The sequence below is a fragment of the Oenanthe melanoleuca genome, chromosome 21 (assembly GCF_029582105.1).
Source record: "Oenanthe melanoleuca isolate GR-GAL-2019-014 chromosome 21, OMel1.0, whole genome shotgun sequence".
Taxonomy (NCBI): Eukaryota; Metazoa; Chordata; class Aves; order Passeriformes; family Muscicapidae; genus Oenanthe; species Oenanthe melanoleuca.
This window is the reverse complement of record NC_079354.1, coordinates 3,777,318-3,795,874: the sequence shown is the minus strand read 5'-3', so window position 1 is coordinate 3,795,874 and position 18,557 is coordinate 3,777,318. Positions and strand designations below refer to the sequence as shown.

Here is an 18,557-nt window from a genome sequence, read left to right as displayed (position 1 = left end):
ATTTGCATGCGGCGCGAGAGGCGGGCGGCGCGGCCAATGGGCGGTGGGAGGGGCGGGGCCAGGCGCGGCGGGGCGGGGCCGCCCCCCACGAGGGCGGGCGGCGGAGCGGCGGGAGCGGCGGACGCGGGGCAGGTGCGGGGGCGCGGGGGGAGCGGGGCCGGGGATGGGGCTGCGGCCCCGGCCGGGTGGTGGTGGGGACGGTGGAACCGGGCAGGGCCGCGGGCAGGGCTACGGGCGAGACCACCCCGCCGCACGCCCCTCCCGACGCTCCCGGTGCGGAGAGAGGGGCCCTCGCCCCGCCGCCTGCTCCGGCCCGGTGGGACCCTGGGCTGTGCGGGGACGGTGGGAGGTTGACTGTCCCTTCGTTCCCACAGCAAGGCGAGGTAAACACTGTTCGTGATGCCTGCGGCCTGTCGCCGTAAACCGGGAGTGACAGGGCAGGAGCCCCGGTGACACGATGTGAGCCGCGGGCAAAGCCCCAGTGACACGGGGGTGGGAATATTGGATTTTCCCCCGAGCCGATTTGCGCACAATGAGTCAAACGCCGCTGTTCCTTCAGTTTGCTGCCGTTTCTTAGTCCGTTCCTTGCCTCGCTTTGCTGCGGTGACTGGAGGGCTGCGGATGGAAGGAGCCCCGAGCCCTGTGGCGGGTCACTGGTCCCCTCGCAGCCAGATGCTGCTGCCTCACTATTTCTTCTGTGAGGCCCGAAGCTCATGAGCTCGTCAGCCTCCATTTTTGGGGGCTGTTTTCCTCGTGATGGGGATCCTGTTCAGCCTGTGGCTGGCACGGGACTGCTAACACGGGCACCACAGGCTCTCATCCAGGTGAGACATGGTCTGTGCTGCTGGCAGGTGTGAGGAGGGTACCCAGCCTGCTTCCCAAATCCCCAGGTTTGTTCCTCAAATGTTGCTGGGAGCCGCGGCACAGCACCGTGGGTGAGTGCTAGAGCAAGGCTGGGCGAGATGTATCCAGTCTCTATCACATCCCCTGTACAGGCCTGTTGCATATATGCAGTGATTTTCCAGCTGGTGAGCAGAAAACGCCTCTACATGGAGCTGCCAACGGCAGATTCAAGAGAGCTGCTGGTTTTATTAGTTATTACTATTATTGTTTTGATTAGGAGGGTGGCAGGGCCAGCTGTCACTTCCTGCTCATGGCCTACGGGTCTGTGGGTCAGATGCATCATGGAGCGGGAGCAGATCGACTTGGCACATGGCTCCCACCATCTGTGGGGGTAGCAAAGCCACTGATGGGCTGCTGCTGGGAGCATCCCCGAAGGGAATGGGGCTTATGACCTTCTCTGCCTGTTACTGGCTGTTCCTGGAGCTGCTGTGGCATGGAAAGCAGGCAGTCTGCTGGGATCACCCACCCTGGCAGTGCTGAGAGGTCCCTGCGAGTGTCAGCATGGTTTGGAGCAGGCAGTGTGCTTATTGGCCCCATCACTGCCAGGACTGTGCTGAAATGGCACAGGAAGTGCCAAGATGCTGCCATGAAGCTGAGCAGGACTCGGCTGAGGGAAAGGAACCGGGTTTTCCTAATTTATAGGTGCCAGAGCACCACTGTGTGAGCAGCCTGTCCCAAACCCTGACCCCTTTTTGCTGGCTTGGCCTCTAGTTTTCCTGTTAGATCCAGCTGCAATGGTGTTGTTATTGCTGCGGGATCACTGACTCGCGCTGCCACAGGGACCAGCCTGCTCCAATTACTGAGGTGCCATGCTCCGGGGTGTTTTTTTTGCCCAAGATAGTAAAAAAACCAAAGGCAGTGAGAAGGCGTGATGGGCGCGAGGAGGATGAATGGCCAGTGGCAGAACGCGGCAGCCGGGTGACCCTGGTGCTGGAGGCAGCCCCTCAGCATCACTGCCGACGCTGTATTTGATTATTTTAAGAGAAGCACACCCGGCGCGATTTAAGGCAGCGATGATGCAGCTCCTGCCCAGACTGCCCGTGGCCCCGGACGAGCCTTCCCCCGCCTGAGCTGCGCAGGGGCGGCTGGTGGCAGCCGCTCGCTCGCCCACGCGCTGCCGGTGCCGGGCTGCGGCGCCGACACGGTTAAGGCACCGGCGGGATCGGGAGCCGGCTGCAGCCACCGGCGGAGCCAAACTTGCCGAGTCAGGATGTGAGAGCGGCAGGGACGGCTCTGCAGCATCCTTGGGTGCTGTCGCATCCCGGGGCGCGGGGGGCTCGGCTTCCCCTCTCTGCCACACGCCTTTTCCCGGGGACAGAGCGGGAATGGGGTAGGAACCGTCATCCGCTGCGTTTGCCGCCGGCTGTAGCAGCTGCTGTGCGCCGGCACCGGCGCTGCTTCCCGAGACCCGCGGAGCCCGCCGGCAGCCGGGTTTGACTCATTGCCTTGTGCCTCCCGACCGCGCATCGCCCTCCGTCCGAGCACCGGAGACAGGTAGGTGCGGTGCCGGGTGCCGGCGGGGCCGTGGCTCAGCCGTGCCGGGCCGGCAGCCGCGGCGTAGCAGGGAGCTGGCATTGTCACACAGCGGGGACCCACGGGCAGCCCGATGGACCCCCATGCTTTGGCTCTGGTGTACGTGACGGCATAATCCCGGCCGACGCGCCAAAAACGTGTGCTTTTGGGCTGTGTCATTGACTCGGGCAGCCGAGCAGCGCCGGTGCGGGCGCTTTGGCGGTCACGGGCGACCTCACGTGTCGCAGCTGAGTCCCCAGTGCCCGCCCGCTTCGCTGTGGTGATGCTGGGCTGGAAAAGGCGCGGGAGCCCACCCGGGCGGTCGGAGGGGCTCGGTGGGTTGGGAGATGCTGCGCCGCAACAGAGGCTCCCGGGCCAAAGGAAGGGGCAGGGCTGCTGCTCTGCGGATCCCTGCGGCGCCGGTGCAGCCGGGGGAGGGGGGGCACGGGACCAGCACGGGGCATGAGCGCAGAGGTGACGGAAGGAGGTGGCAGGAGGTGCCGAGGCGACAGAGCAGGGCAGCGTGAGTCATTGAGCTAAAGTCACCTTCCCTGTGGCGTGGAAGGGGGCATTTGCTGCAAACACAGTGGAAAAGAGAGGGAAATATTGGGACAGGCACCTGGCGTGGGGAGATGCTCCCTGCGACATTACCTGCATCCCTCATCTGACTTGAGCGGGATGTTGGGCTGTCCAGGGCAAGGGTCCCCCAGCTCTCCCTGCCCCACGGCCTCACCCTTGGAGGATCAGGCTCACCAGAAGCAGCAGTTTCATCCCTACATTTGCATTAATCCCATGTCCAGTTTCACCCACTACTCCTCTGATAGCAGCGTGTCAGGCAGGCTGCAGAATGTAGTCCCCTCCATGCTGGCCCATCTCCCGGGGGCTTCCCAGCCATAAACCATCCATGTCGCAGCACCCACACTCCTATACCCCACTGTGCTGGCAGGGACAGAAATGGACCTCGGTGGGAGCGCAAATCATGAGGGTGTCCTTCACCTGGCTTCTGCATGCATCCTGCAGAAGAAAACACTTTTTTTCCCTCTTGGGTCACTGCTGAAACTCCTGCAGTTGCAGACTCAGAGCTGAGTTGTGCCATGAGGAAGCTGAAGGTGCAGGAGCAGTCTCAGGGAAGCACCAAGCTGCTGACACAGATGGGATTGGACTTTTGGCAGTGCCTTTGGCTCAGAGGGATGATTTGGCCCCAAAGGCTGGGACACTTTGGCTCCTCAGAGTGCAGAGCCCTGACCATGTGCCCGTGGTCCAGCTCTGCTTGCCAGCAAAGTCCCTTTAGCACTGCCAGAGACTTGCCAGCCACTGTACTTGGTCCCCGCAGCATTGCTGAGAGGCAGCAGGGAAGGGGCATCGGATTCTGCTGAAAATTGCAGAGATCTGAGCTCCTGGCACCACAGCCCCCTGGGATACGGAATCGGGCAGTCCGGAGCCACGGGGAAGTCCGGGATTGTGGCAGTGCAAGCAAGGAGCCGGCTGTCCCTCCCTGCAGTTTCCCTCAGCTTTGTTTTGCCGCCGCTAGCGAAGTGACGATGAGCTGGCAGGACAGTGCCCGGCCGGTGGCTGCTGCTGGCCCGGCGGTGCTGCCAGGCGAGGCCGCGGGAGCTGCGGACCCAACACCCACAGCACCCCGGGAGAACCCGGGGGGTCAGGGCTTGGGGGGCTCAGCCGGATCCTGGTTGTAGGGCTCGGCAGGGTCCTGCTCCAGGCTCGGGTCAGTGCTGCAGGTTCGGGAGAGAGCGGCTCCCTTCTGACTTGTCGAAAATACACCCGGCTTTACTGTAGCTGCCTGGGCTCCGGCTTCAGCGCGGCTGTGGCCAAAGGAGACGCACTCCTGCGGCGCTCAGGAGGAGGGCGATGGAGATCTGTGCCGGGTCTGCAGCCCGGCCGGGAGCTGCTGTGGGCGGGTGGGCGGCTCCGCGGGGACGGGCTCGGCTGCCGCAGCCGCTGCCATTGGGCTGCGTGGGCTGCAGGGGCTGCGCCGGGATGCAGGCACGCCGGGCCGGGATGCCGGAGGGATGCAGGATGCGGGAGGGATGCAGGATGCTGGCACACTATGCTGGGGTGCAGGAGGTATGCAGGATGCTGGCACACTGTGCTGGGATGCAGGATGTGGATGCAGGATGCAAGCATGTCCTGCTGGGATTCAGGCAGGATGACACATGCAGGCACACTGTGCCGGGATGCAGGATGCAGGCATACTGTGCTGGGATGCAGGAGGGATGCAGGATGCTGGCACACTGTGCTGGGATGCAGGATGTGGATGCAGGATGCAAGCATGCCCTGCTGGGATGCAGGCAGGATGAAACATGCTTGCACACTGTGCCGGGATGCAGGATGCAGGCATACTGTGCCAGAATGCGGGAGAGATGCAGGATGCAGGCATGCTGTGCCAGGATGCAGGTGGGATGTGTGCCAGGACATGAGCACACTGTGTAAGGCCATGCTCCTGCTGAGCCCAGGGCAGCCGGGAGGGAGCCCAGAGATCTTTCAGTCCCCATCTGGGAAACAGAGCAGCTTGTGATCTGCAGTGTAAAGATGGCATCTCACTGGCCTAAAGAAAGATGGGATAAATTTAAATCTCAGCCCCAGTTCTGTAAGGAAGTGTCAGTGTTTTCTGTGATACTGGAAACTGCTGACAGTGTTGCAGAAGCACAGCTCTCAGGGAGTCATGCTGGATGTCCCTGGCATGGGGACAGGGACAAGGAGGGTCAGGGGTGCCTGGGGGTGAGCCCTCCTTTTCCTTGGAGCTCCCTCACCCCTGTGCACACAGTCACATGTGGGTTGCAGGAAAAGCCAGACTTCCCCGTAAAAGCTCTTCCCCGTAGCTTGTCCCAATCAGAGGGATCCTCAAAAACAGCTCCAAAATGTTTCATTTTTCAGGCCCATGTTTCCTCACCGTTTCCTGAGATCTCGGGACTCCCAGAAGTTTGGAGAGAGCAGCCAGCCTGGGAAGTCAGAGGAACAGGGATGGGGCGAGATGGTTTTGGGATCGGTGGGTCAGAGTATGAGCCCCAGGGTCTGAGGCTGGCGGAGCTGCCGTGCCCACACTGCCGCCAATGCCACATGCCCATCCGGCTTGAGATCTCCTGCAACAGGAAATGCTGTCATGCGCGTGCCCAAAAAAAACTCATTTCTTCCTCTTTTCCTCTTCCCCTGTGGCAGGGGTGAGGCGGCGAGTGGCTCCGGGGAGCCCAGGCTGGCTCCATGTATCCCGAATCCACCACTGACTCCCCAGCGCGACTCTCACTGCGGCAGACGGGCTCCCCAGGGATGATTTACAGGTAAGGATGCAGGGCAGTACTCTGTGGGGCTTCAAACCCAACCCTGTGGCAACCCAGAACCACCACACTCTCTGAAACTGCCCTGATACTCCTAAACTGCCCTGGCATGCTTTGTGCAAAAGCTTCCAGCACAAAATCCCCACGTAGCAGCAGCAGCGTTTTGGAGTGCTGGTGCCTATTATGGGCATAGAGGGCACTTTCAGGGTCGTGCCAGTGCCTGCTGCAGTGTCCACTGTGCTGAGACATGGGTGGGTGTCACTGACCCTTCCCACAGCCTCTGACTCTGCCACTCACTCCCGCTCCTCCTTTCTAACGGGGTTTGTGGCATCTTTCTTCTCTCTCCCCTTTGCTGTCGGAAGCGCGAGATACGGGAGCCCCAAGCGCCAGCTCCAGTTCTACAGGTAACCAGGCCCTTTCCCTCCCCAAAATTCCCCCAGCAAGTGGCTATGGCCCCTGCCCATGGCCTGATAATGCTGGTACAGCACTGCCCAGTGTGCCAGGGTCCCTCTGTGTGGGATGGGCATCACAGGTGCGGCGTCGCCTCATCACCTGCTCGCGGGTTCAGAAGCGTGGTGTGGGGACCCTGTGGTGTGATTGGATTTGAGGGGGACCATTCTCACAGGCTGTCCAAGCAGTGGAGTGTGGCCACATGGCTGTGGGGGACAGCTACTGTGGGGGGGCAGCTCAGCTTGGGAAGAGTGTCCCATGCCAATGCTGTGCCTGGAGAAGCCCCTGGCTTTTCCCAAGAGCAGCTCTGGGAAGCCAGCCAGCTGCTCCACGGCTCCTGCTATTAGGAGCGGTCTCATTAAGTGGTACAGGAGGCAACAATCGCCCCCATCACCCTTTTACTGTCTGAAGTGAGGGCGGCATTTCCCCACACTCTGCCAGCAGCTGCTCCAGTGCTCCCAGGGCTACAGCAGCCCAGTGGTGTGGGAATGGGTCTGGCCTGGCTGCCGTGGGATGGGGAACCAGAGGAGAGGCCAGCCAGCAATGGGATAGCTCAGTGGCACTGACAGTGTCCATTCCAGTTCTGCCACCAGCACTGCCAAGCCCAGCTATGGGCAAGTTTTGGCTGGCAAACTGGCCTCAGCCACTGGGCAGATCTAGTGCAAAAGTCTCCCAAGCACAACTGGCAGCAGCTTGTCCGTAAGCTGCCTTCAGGCAGCAGATACCTGTGTTCATCACCCGGCTCTGTTTTGGGGCTCCCTCCTACGGGAGGCTGCCTTTCAGTCCTGCCGCAGCCCAGCTCTGACTCCTCTGCGGTGGGGACCACAAGAGGGCTGTGTCTGCACAGGGCACCATCTCTGCTCCCTGATGGCCCCAGTGTCCCCCACCACCCTGTGTGCTGGTGACAGGGGACCTGTCGCTGCAGGGCGAGGGGCGTCAGTGCCAGCGTTGATAAAGCAGCGGCACATCCCCGGGCTTTTAGTGAGGCGCCATGAATAATTTAACTCCCCTTCGCAAGGAAGAAAATCCCCTAATAGGGCTAATGGAGCGCGGCGAGAAGCCGGGCGCTGGGGCCCTTGGCGCATCCGCCAAGTGCTTTGGACGCCGAGCTCCGACACTCCCCTAATGCAAAACAACGCGGCTCTTATATCTGCCCCGGGGCAGCCCGGCTGCCCAGAGCTGCGCTGCTGCTGAGCAGCTTCCCCGGCGCGGTGAGTCTGGGCCGGTAGCGCGGGCGGCAAGCAGGGCTGGGTATGGTGGGCGATGGCCGGGGATGGGCACTGCCATGGAGCAGCTGCTGCAGGCAGCAGGGAAGATTTTCTGTGCAGGGTGACTCGGGATTTGATGGTTTAGGGTGGTTTTCTTTCGGAGTTTGGGGGGTGTTCCTGGCTTTAGGCAGGCTGGTGGCTGCCCATTTCCCAGCTTGGCAGGCCAGGCTGGCCACACATCTCTCTGGGCAGCTGCCCTGCCTGTCACCCACTTGTTGTGCCCCTGCCGCTGCTAACAGTGACATTATCCCGCAGAGCCTGCGCTCTGTCCCCCATCCCTGCTCCTTCCTCGCAAAACAGCCTCTCCTGCTTGGGCACGGCACAGCTTATCCTCGGCAGATCCTACTGCCACTTATCCCTGGGATTTCTGCTATCAAATGGCCATGAATGCACCCAACCCCTCTGCTTTCTCAGCCATCCAGTGTTGTTCTGCCAAAAAATCAGGGAAGTGTCAAGATAGGCATAGGTGGATTCCCATCCCATTCCTCAGAGCAGCCCAGATCAAACCCCCAGCTCTGTTTGCTGCAGCCGTTTTGCTGCTGTAGAGCAGCAGTGCAGCCAGCTCAGGTTTCTCCTTGCTGCTGTCAGGTGAGGGGGTCCTACCAGGGCAAGGAGATCCCACTGGGAGCAAGGAGATCCCAACAGGTGCCCGTACCCAGTAGGACCCACTGGCACTGCCCTAATTAAAGGTGCCAGCCATGGAGAAGGACCGGTGCTAGAGGGGCCGGGTCCAGTCTCCAGCTTTGAGGTGTGGCAGGAAGAGGCTGATGACCAGGATTCCGTTTGGCTTTGCCACAGAGGAAAAGGGTTTCCTTTCCATGTCTCCTGGCTTTCCCAAGGCCTTGCTACAGAGCAGGAGGAGCACGGAGTGGTCTCTGGCAGCACCAGGTGTCAAAAGAGACCCTCAGGGTTTTGGTCATACCTGGCCAGCTGCTGTTCTGTATCCTCTGGATTTCTTTCTCCTTTCCTCTGGAGGTCACACCTCAACGGCAGAGAGCACTTCACTTTTGGCTCCTGTAGCTGTCAATTTGAGCTTCACAGGGAAAGAAAAAACCACCAGTGGGAGTCTGGCTGGAGCCTGATGCTGGTATAGATCTGTCACAGTGCATCCCCAGTGGCCAGCCGGCACCAACACTAGGTTTTTGGCCCCAGTCCCTCCTCCGTGCAGACACTGGAAACAAGAGAAGCCGCAGAGAGAGGCACAGGAATCGATGCTGGTGCCACCACCAGTGAGGTCCCAGCCATGGAGACAGCAAGGGCTCGGGTGTGCAAGGAGCCCACCCTGCGGCAGGCTATTTTCGGCAGCCGCACCGGCTGGGAGGTCGCTGCCGCGGCGGTGGGGAAGGTGTTGGCTGGTGGTGCACATTGCGGCAGCGTGACGCAGGCACAGCGAGCACCCAGTGCCCACAGACCCTCTGCAGTGGGCCCTCTGTCCACCCTTTCCAGAGGGCCCCACGGGGATCCCTTTCCCATCCTGATTTTCCTTGCCCACAGGCACACAGTGCCAGATTCTCACCAGCACTACTTGTGCCACTGCTCACCATGCCTCGGCCAGCTCCTGGGACCTGCGGCGTCCCTCGCAGGGATGTAAACCAGTGCAGCCCAGACAGTGCAAGCTGGGAGCCAGCACAGCCGGGCCACTGGCCACCCTGCTGCATCGTGGCTTGAGGCAGCTGTGGCAGGCACCACTGCAGTTTCAGACATGGACTGTGCTGCATCCCTGTCCTGCTGCTTCTCCTGTTGTGCTTCAGCTCCCACACCAAGGCTTTGCTCTGCTGAAGAGGCTGGCTTTGCTAGGGTCCCCATGTCCTGGCAAGGGCGGGTGCCACCATTCCGGCATGGCAGTGCAGGCAGGGCTGTGCCCTGAGTGGCGAGGGAGCCCGTGTTGTGCTTTCCCAGCTCTCTCCGTAGCACCACAGAGTGTTTGGCGGCGTGGCTGGCCGGCAGAGCCCACGCTCGGGCGGCAGGATGCTCTCCATGACCTACAGTGAGAGCTTGCGCAGCGTGGCCAGCCGGCCCAGCCCCGAGTGGGGGCTGCCCCCAGCCCCCCGGGCGGCCGACGGGCTGGAGCTGCGGCGGCTGCGGGACGTGCGGGCGGCGGCGCGGGCGAAGACTCTGGAGGAGTTCCTGCGGATGCACGGGCTCTCCTTGGCCGACAGTACCGCCCGCACCACCGGCATGAAGTACAGGTAAGGCAGCGCCACGAGGGCCGAGGTGAGGGGATGACACAGGGCACGCTGCTTGGTGCTGGTTTGACACCTCGTCAGGAGAGCGGCTCTCACCGGAGCTCACCTCGGCTCCCCTGTGCCGCGCCGAGGCTGGGAGGAGCCGGTGCCCTTGGCATGGCCTGCGCCGGAGAGGCGGCAGCCGATCAGCGCCGTTAGCACTTTCCTACTTGGTGATCTTGGAGCTTCTCACTTGACATTCCTGTTTGCTGTTAGGGCATTTGCAAACGCAAACGCCCTCTGAGCTTTAAAGATTAGTCACTTGGAGCAAACAGCCACCGAAGGGCTGTTTCTGCCTCAGAGGTGTAAATCTCCATGTGATGCGGGTACATCTCTGCCTCAATGGGGGGTTGCATCTTCACCTGACAGGGGTTCATCTCCACCACATGGGTGTAAATCTCCATCTAACGGGTGTGCGTCTCTTCCTGACTGATGGCTGTGCATCATTAATTTTGCATGTGGGTCCTGGTGCAAAGTGTATCAGGATTTCAGCCAATGTCCTTGTCAGGAGGACACTTCGGGCAGCTGGAGAGGTGGCCACAGCCTCTCAGAAGGATGGGGCTGCTCTGTCCAGTGCACCCCTTCCCACTCTCCCCTGGCATTGCAGGGGGAGCAATGGGGTGCAAGGCCCAGCAACCCCAGTAACCCAGGTCAGGCTTTGGGGAGCACCAGTGGCTGTTCTCCAGTGACAATACAGGAGTGCCCCTTGTCCCCCACTGCAGCAAAGCCCCCAGAGCTGGTAGCTCTGCTGGCTCCTGCCGTGCTGCACTGTGCCATGCTGTGCTGCGCTGCGGGTCAGGTTCCCCTCCGCTCACAATGACCGCGGTAACATTTACACAGTGGCAAGAGCCCATCTAATATTCATGGGGACATTAATTATTAATGGGAGCAGCTGGCACAGACACCCCAAAGGTGGTTCTTCTTTGGGCATGTCCCCACTGCCACCAAAATTTATGGAATTTCTCATCCTCTGGGGGCTGGCAACTGCTGCCAGGTCCCCCCCGCCTTCCTGCACTGGAGCCGGCACTGGCAGGATTACCAGCTAAGGAGCTTTGTGAGAGAGGGAAGCGGAGGAGATTACAAGATTTTTCATTAGGTTTGAGGCAAATGTGCATAATTTCCTGCAGGCTCCATTGCTGCATTTTGCTCCATGCTGAGGGGCACAGCAGGTGCTGGCAGCTGGCACGTGGCCTCGGCTGCAGGACGGTTCTGTCGTGTGCTGACTTGTGTCCCTGCTTCGGCAGGAGGTGCTGGGCTGGAATTCACCTCATTTGGCTTCGCTTGCACTGGGAAAAATAGGGGGAGTGTGCTGCTGGGGCTGTGTCCCCGAGCGCGATAACTTCGGCAAACAGGGCCATCAGCATCGCCGCCACCTGCGCTGTCGCCCAGCCGTGGGGTTGGCGATGCACACGCATTGCTGCCAGAGGGTTTGGTTTGGAACCCGTGCAGGGGAATCTGCTGCCATGCGTGGCCGGAGGGAGGCAAGGAAGGACCTCGCTGTGCCCCAAGCCGGGTCTGGGAATGCCCAGCGAGGCGCAGGGGAGTCCCGCCCCGCCACGGCCACTCCGGAGGGTACGGCAGCGCCTCTGCCCCTCCTGCCCCCACCTGCCCGGGTGCCGCTCGCTCGCTTCCTGAGCTCATCAAATATTGAGGGCAGGAGAGCTGACGGGAGCGCTCCGCGCCCGCCGCCCCGCAGCCCCCCGCCGTCACGTTGGCGGCGCGCGGGAGGAGCTCCCCGCCTCGCCCGGGGCGCCGGCTAAATTTAGGCAGCTGGAGCTGCTGCCCGCCGGAGCAGCATGCAGGTCTCCTTTGTGTGCTCCGAGCACAGCATCAAAAGCCGGAGCGCGGAGGATCGGCTGAACCGACAGAATGCCGGCAGCCCCAGCCTCGGCACCCGCGGCAAGTTCCGCGCCGTGGCCATGGTGGCCCGCAGCCTGGGGCAGCTCTCGGTGCAGAACGCCCCCTCTTCCAGCGACTCCAGCGTCAAGCAGCCGGGGATGAAATATAGGTAGGAATCGGGCATTCCTGGGGCTTTCCCCGTTTCTCACTGCGATCGGGGCGGCGAGTGGGGACTGGGGGCCGGGGGCGCCGCACTTACTAGTCTCCGGTTCGCGTCCGGCTCTGTCGGTTTCTCGTCGCTAAAAGTGCTGACCGTGCGCCTCCGTAAGATTCCTCCCTGTTTGCTCTTGCCCCCTCAGGGCAGCTTTGATCCAGCCGCGCTTAAAATCTTCAGGATGGGGGAAAGAAGGGACCCTAATATTCAGTGTAGGATTAGTAGCATCCTCAGTGTTTGCCAAACCGGGCAGGCTGCCGAGCCGGGGTGGTCTGGGAGTCACGGTAGCATTAATCCGGGCTGCCATGGCATCCTTTCAGTGCTGCCGGAGACTCAGTGCCCTGCGAAGCCAGTGCAGAGTCATAAGCGGCTCTGGCTGCCCATGATGGTTCTAGAAATGGGGTGGTGTGTGCATGTGGGGCCCCCCTAGCACCCACAGGGCTCACACACCCCATGTCCTAGCTCCGGGGCAGAGTACAGAAGGCTTACCCCACTGAGGCTGAGTCTGCAGCCGGGTGTGAGGCTGGGGCTCTCTCTGATGAGCATGGACCCCAGGATAGGGTAGGGCCCCCCCCAGATGAGCCTGCACGCCATGGTCCATCTGCCAGCGGCCGCGTGCCTCCACTGCAGCCCAGATGTGCCAGCATTAGGCAACAAAGTGTGTCAGCCCAGCAGGGCGCTGGGGTGAGCCTGACCAGTGTCATCCAAATCAGCTGAGTCCCCTTATCCGGGCACTGGGGAGGGGGCTGGTCCAGTTCTGTCCATCTATCAATACCAAACCCCTGCAGTGGTAACAGCAGTACTGGGGCAATGCACAGTGCCATCTTCAGGGCTCGGTACTCCTGCCCCACAGTTGTGTCCCCATCCAGAGGAGGAGCACACCAGTAACACCCTGTCCCAGGCAATGGGTGATCATCTCAGGAGTCCCCACTGGTGGCAGCTGGAGGGGCAGTGGCACAGGGGGATGGTCCAAGCAAGTGGATGGGGTAGGAAAGCCATAGCACAGTGTGAGGGAATGCTTGGCCTTCCCAAACTCTGCCAGTATCTCTGTTGGGCAGCCTATCAACATACTTTTGGGCTGGGAAGCCGAGAGCAGCAACAGCCACCTGCCCAGGAGAACTCCAGCAATGCTCTTGGAACGCCCAGGAGGAGGCAGGTGCTCTCCATTCCGCATGGCAAACCCCATCATGGGGGCTTGAGCCACCGCTGGCCCACGGCCATGACCTCTCCCCACTGCAAAATGCTCTAAAAACACCACAGGACAGGGGGAGTGCCGGTGCCTCCGGATGCTGGGGGCACCGAGGGATGCTGCCCTGGCTCGGTGCAGCCCACGGTTGCCCGTGGCCAGGCCACAGCCACTCCCTGCCCGCTGCCGGTGCCGGTGTCGGCGGTGCCGGCGGTGGCGGTGCCTCCGGTTGCTATGCGACACCCGCGCGGGCGAGCTGCCGCGGCTCACCTACACTTTATTTATTTTAACGCTCATTTCTTGAGCCTTTGTCATTTTTAACAAGTAACTGGCTCTCCATCACCACGGCGAAGGCGTCTGCCAGCCTGGCCCCCTTCCTGAAAGCTGTTCTTCAGTTCCTTGTGCCGGTCAAATTTTCTGGGGTGCTCCATTTCTCCAGGATGTTGCTCCACTCCTGAGCACCCTCGCCTGGTGCAAGCCCTGTGCTTCCCTGTGCAATGCAGAGAACAGGCACAACTCATGCTGTGTGTGAGATGCTTCAGTCCTGACCATCAGCATGTCAAATCCTCTTCCTCCAGTCTCATTCCTCAGTGCCAGCAGCACTCTCAGGGCAGCCGGACACCCCAGCCTCATCACAGGGAGCTGCTTTAACGAGGTCACTGCTCTCCCAATAGCCCTGCTGGGCACAGCATCACTGCGCAGGTGCAGGCAGTGCCACTACCGAGCTATGGGATGCCCAGCCTGGGATGACCTGTTAGTCAGTTGAGAAGGGACTCTCATTGTGAAACCATCCCATGTGGGGATGGGGACCATGGGCCACCACCACACCTCCCAGACCTTGCGCCCGATGTGTTTGGTGGCATGCAGGATGCATGAGACAGCGTTTTGGGGCTTTCTGGCACCTTTCCTAATGGTCTCTGTCTTCCAGGAACCTCGGGAAGTCTGGGCTGCGTGTGTCCTGCCTGGGTCTGGGTAAGTGCCAGAGTTTGCCACAGCCCCTCGGCATCCCCTCAGTTCTGCAGCAGCTGCTGGCACTCCCCAGCCAGGGCAGCGCTCGCTTGCCCCAGCCATGTTTGCAAAGGGAAGGAAAGGGTTTTCCTCAGCCCTGAGGCTGTTTTGAGTCACGGCCCAGAAATTGTCGAATTATTTTCTCTTTTTCTGACACGATAGGAAGCGACTGGGCCGTGCTGGGAGCACCACAGTGCACGCGGCAGGGCCGGCTGTGGCCACCACGTGCCAGGGCTGTGCTGAGGGAGCCAGGGTGGGTGGCTGGGGGCTTCAGGTGGTGGAGCTCGTTGCTCACCTCATTTTTCATGCACACACCTCTCTCTCCCCTGCAGGAACATGGGTGACTTTTGGAGGGCAGATCACAGATGAGGTAAGGCTGCAACCCTTCACCCTGTCCTTCCCTAGCCATTTCTTGGTGATTGAGGAGGGGATGGGGCCAGCACAGCCGTGGCTGTGGCTGGGATGCACACGGCAAGCCGGAGCTCACCAGCGCTCTGCGCACACACCCGTGCGCCGACTTTTGGCCACCCCCTTCACCAACCCTGCTCTCTCCTCACAGATGGCAGAGCAGCTGATGACTTTAGCTTATGACAACGGCATTAATCTCTTCGACACAGCAGAAGTCTACGCTGCTGGCAAGTAGGTACCCTGCTTTGGCAGCACCACAGGGGTCTCACCCTACACCCTGACTCCCATAAAATTACAGTGGCACTGGGAATCTCCCAGCTTTGCCAGCTGCAAAGCAGCGCTTCCAGGACAGAGCTCTGAGCACTTGCTCGTGGTTCTGTTGTGGTTCTGGCAGTCCCATGCTTCCCATGATGGCCTGTATCATGCACAGCTGTACCCAGGGCACACTGGCCCAGGGCATTGGCATGTGCCCATGCATTCATTTAAAATTAGCAAGCTCATGCACTGGGGCAGATTGGTACTGGGCACTGCAGCCAAGGGACAAACAGTGTCCCCACAGCCACTGCATTTGCCTCCTATTCTCCCAGGGTTTGAGGTTGCCCTTGCTGGCTGCCAGCACTCCCCATGGCCCCAGCTGCCAGGTGCAAATGGCTGATGTCCTTTTCCTTTCTAGGGCCGAGGTGGTGCTGGGGAACATCATCAAGAAGAAAGGGTGGAGGTAAGCCAGACGCCATCCCTATTTGGCAAAACCATCACTGTAGTCCTGATGAGCTGGGGAAAGCTGGTAGAGGAGCCTTGGGCAGGAGTGTGCCATCCCAGGCAGGGTGCATGGGGCTTTGTGGGTGCCACCACCAGTGATTCTTTCTTTCTTCCTGCAGACGGTCCAGCCTGGTCATCACCACCAAAATCTTCTGGGGAGGAAAGTAGGTAACACCCACCCTTCAGCAGAGCAGGCACAGGTCAGGCTCTCACCCCAAGCTCTCACCCACCTTTCTTTTTCCAGGGCTGAGACGGAGAGGGGCCTGTCCCGAAAACACATCATAGAAGGTAGGGGTAGGGGTGAGAGCGTTCGCCAGGGGCTGCTGGCCCCGGTGCCAGGCTGTGCCTCACCATCTGCCTCACTGCTGGCAGCATGGGGCTCAGCATGCCTGACAGCCCCATCCGTGCTGCAGGTCTGAAGGCATCGCTGGAGCGGCTGCAGCTGGAGTACGTGGACGTGGTGTTTGCCAACCGGCCCGACCCCAACACGCCGATGGAAGGTGGGTGCGCGCCGCGGTGCCACGCTCCTCCCCGCTGCCTCTCATTGCCCTCGCGGTTGGTTTGCGCCAGGCTTGTGTTTCAAGGGCATTTTCCCTCCCGAGCAGAATCCGCTCCTCCGCCACCACGGTTGGCCCATGCCACAGTCACACTTCTGCCGCCCCCTGCCCGGTGCCAGGACCCTCTGGGGCTGCGGCGGGGTGGGTTGGCGGTGCGGTGGCAGGTCACTGCCCCCATCCCAGCAGCGGTGACTCCACTTTCTCTAAATCTCTCTTTTATCACCAGGGGACCCATTTAGTTCCTCCAAGTCCAGGACTTTCATCGTAGAAGGTACTCCCTGTCCGCACTCTGCCCGCCAGCCGCTGCCTGTCCCAGCGGTGTTTCCCGGGGCAGAGCCCCCACTCCTCTGTGATCCCCCATCCTTGTTCCCCCCTCTCAAGCAAACCCCGCCATGAGATGCAGAGACAGCGGCAGCACAACACAGACACCCCCTGGCCCTTCAGACTGTACTGCAGTTTAAAGGACAAAAAGCAGAGAGGCTCCCACCCCCCAGGGTCCTGCCATAGGACATGTGCCGTGGCACATGCCGGGGTCTGCAGCAGGGTCCCTCCCCGCCGGGGCAGCTATCAGCATGCTGGGGTGTGTGCCCCGGTGCCGGCTGGGCGAGCCTCATGCCCCTTTCCCTCCCCGCTGCTCGCCTTTGGCTGCAGGAGCACGCCTTGGCTTGGCCCCAGCCCGCATGGCTCAGGGCTGGCTCTCCCCAAGACCCCTGAGCAGCTCACACAGGGTTCAGGCTTTCCTCCATGTGTCTCTGTGTGTGGGCAATGCATCAGTCTCTCCCCCTGCAGCAGTGCCAGTGCTGGTAACCCCACAGGGCATGGGGCCACTGGCAGAAGCCTCAGGCTGCTGTCCATGCAGGGATAGCCTGGCACCGTGTGAGCATGTCAGGTCGGCTGTGGTCCCTGGCATATCCTGAGTGGCTGCTCCCTCTGTCCCCATCCTGCTCTTCTGAAAGCATCCCCTGGTCACCAGCCAGCTCCCACCGCAGCACTGGGCAGTGGGATGCTCGCCAGCCATCAGCGTGATGCGAGCCCCCTTCTGCCAGTGCAGCCCCTGCTAAACCCCACCTGCCACTCTCTCCTTCCCTCCCGGCAGAGACAGTGCGAGCCATGACCCATGTCATCAACCAGGGGATGGCCATGTACTGGGGGACCTCGCGCTGGAGCTCCATGGAGATCATGGTAGGGGCCCAGGGGACCGGGGCGGCCGCAGCAGAGCAGCCCCAGCGATGCTGCTGATGTTGATTTAATCAGACTGTTGGGAGCCAAGCGTGTGCAGATGCATTTAAGCCTTAATTATTTTTCGGGGCGGGCGCTCAGGATTTGGCTGGGGGGTTGGGCAGGGGGCTCAGGGGGAGAGGCAGGGCGCTGAGGGTCCTGGCTCTTCTGCAGGAGGCGTACTCGGTGGCCCGGCAGTTCAACCTGATTCCGCCGATCTGCGAGCAGGCCGAGTACCACATGTTCCAGCGGGAAAAGGTGGAGGTGCAGCTCCCTGAGCTCTTCCACAAGATAGGTATGACAGTGGGGATTCCTCCCCAGCCTCCCAAAGCACAGTGCTCCCCAAACCCATTGATGCTGAGGCCAGTTGCCACAGCCCCTGGGGAAGCTGGGAGCAGCAGTGTCATCCCCCTGTTCTGCTCTGTCCCCAGGTGTTGGAGCCATGACCTGGTCCCCACTGGCCTGTGGCATTGTCTCGGGAAAGTACGATGGGGGCATCCCCCCCTACTCCCGTGCCTCGCTGAAGGTGAGCTACACCAGGGCTGGGAGGGCACACACAGGGATTGACAGAGCTGGGGGAGCAGGGCCAGGGGCCTTGCAAAGTCCCTACAGGAACAGGAACTCCAGGAGCCACAACCCAGGGAGTTTGGGGATACCCTGATCCCACCACAACACCCCTTCCCGCTCCCCAGGGATACCAGTGGCTGAAGGACAAGATCCTGAGTGAAGAGGGCCGGCGGCAGCAGGCAAAGCTGAAGGAGCTGCAAGCCATTGCTGAACGCCTGGGCTGCACCCTGCCCCAGCTCGCCATCGGTAAGAGGATGGGGGACAGTCAGGGACAGCTGGGGGTGGGACCAGGGGTATCTGGGCCATGCTCAAGCTCTGCTCTCCCTCCTGTCCCAGCCTGGTGCCTGCGCAACGAGGGTGTCAGCTCTGTCTTACTGGGGGCCTCCAATGCCGACCAGCTGATGGAGAATATTGGAGCAATACAGGTCAGCACTCCCAGCAGGAGCAACATTCGCCCACAGCACTCATTGCTGTGCTGCACTGTGCAGAGAAAGAGGGTTGCAAACCCAGCTCCATGACAGATTTTGCTTGTCATGAAGGCGAGAAGCAGAGACGAGGCTTTGCTGGGCTGGGGGCAGGGTCGAGCCTGACTCAGGCTCTCCCTAACTGGGTCACCCAGCCGGCAAGCTGGGGCTTGTGGCACGAACGCGGTGGGGTGGAGGCGGTGAGCATCCTCCCGCGCACACCAGGGTCAAAACCCCACTGCCAGCATCCCCTCCACCCCCACAGGTCCTTCCAAAGCTGTCGTCTTCCATCGTCCACGAGATCGATAGCATCCTGGGCAACAAACCATACAGCAAGAAGGACTACAGATCCTAAGCGCGCCGCCCGAGCGCGCCGCCCGCCGCGCAGCCCTCGCCGCCCGTTCGCTTGCTTTACGCTTCGTTGGAGCAAAGTGGAGAGTGTGGTTTTGCACCGAGAGCCAGCGCTCCCGCCCGCGCTGCCCCGGACGTGGCTCTGCGGCGCAGGGACGGCCGGCGGGAGGCGAGCCCCGGGCTGCCCGGCCGCCCTGCCCGCGGCCGGAGCCGCCGCGGGACCCGTTGCATGCGTGGCTCCTGGGGCGCGGGGTGCACGCGGTGCTGTACGCCCACGAGGCCGACAACACGAAGCTGTTCCCCAGCCTGCGCCCGGCCCTCGCCTCTGCCCTGCGCCG

General features: G+C 61.5%; 1 protein-coding gene across 4 annotated transcripts; it reads left to right on the top strand.

The window, feature by feature from the left end:
* Positions 1 to 78: 78 nt before the first annotated feature.
* On the top strand, positions 79 to 18,523 carry KCNAB2 (potassium voltage-gated channel subfamily A regulatory beta subunit 2). 4 transcript variants are annotated; one of them, XM_056508400.1, is made up of 16 exons: positions 79 to 132; positions 5,590 to 5,708; positions 6,068 to 6,109; positions 13,816 to 13,859; positions 14,228 to 14,265; positions 14,455 to 14,534; positions 14,977 to 15,021; positions 15,182 to 15,226; positions 15,307 to 15,350; positions 15,476 to 15,562; positions 16,716 to 16,801; positions 17,012 to 17,132; positions 17,269 to 17,363; positions 17,530 to 17,650; positions 17,741 to 17,829; positions 18,134 to 18,523. In XM_056508400.1, the coding sequence occupies exons 2-16, from the start codon at positions 5,632 to 5,634 to the stop codon at positions 18,221 to 18,223; spliced, it is 1,104 nt and encodes a 367-aa protein (XP_056364375.1). In that variant the 5' UTR covers positions 79 to 132; positions 5,590 to 5,631; the 3' UTR covers positions 18,224 to 18,523. The 4 variants fall into 4 exon arrangements, with proteins under 4 accessions (XP_056364375.1, XP_056364377.1, XP_056364376.1 ...); XM_056508401.1 differs by lacking the exon at positions 79 to 132 and adding an exon at positions 1,974 to 2,397; XM_056508402.1 differs by lacking the exon at positions 6,068 to 6,109.
* The last annotated feature ends 34 nt before the right edge of the window (positions 18,524 to 18,557 follow it).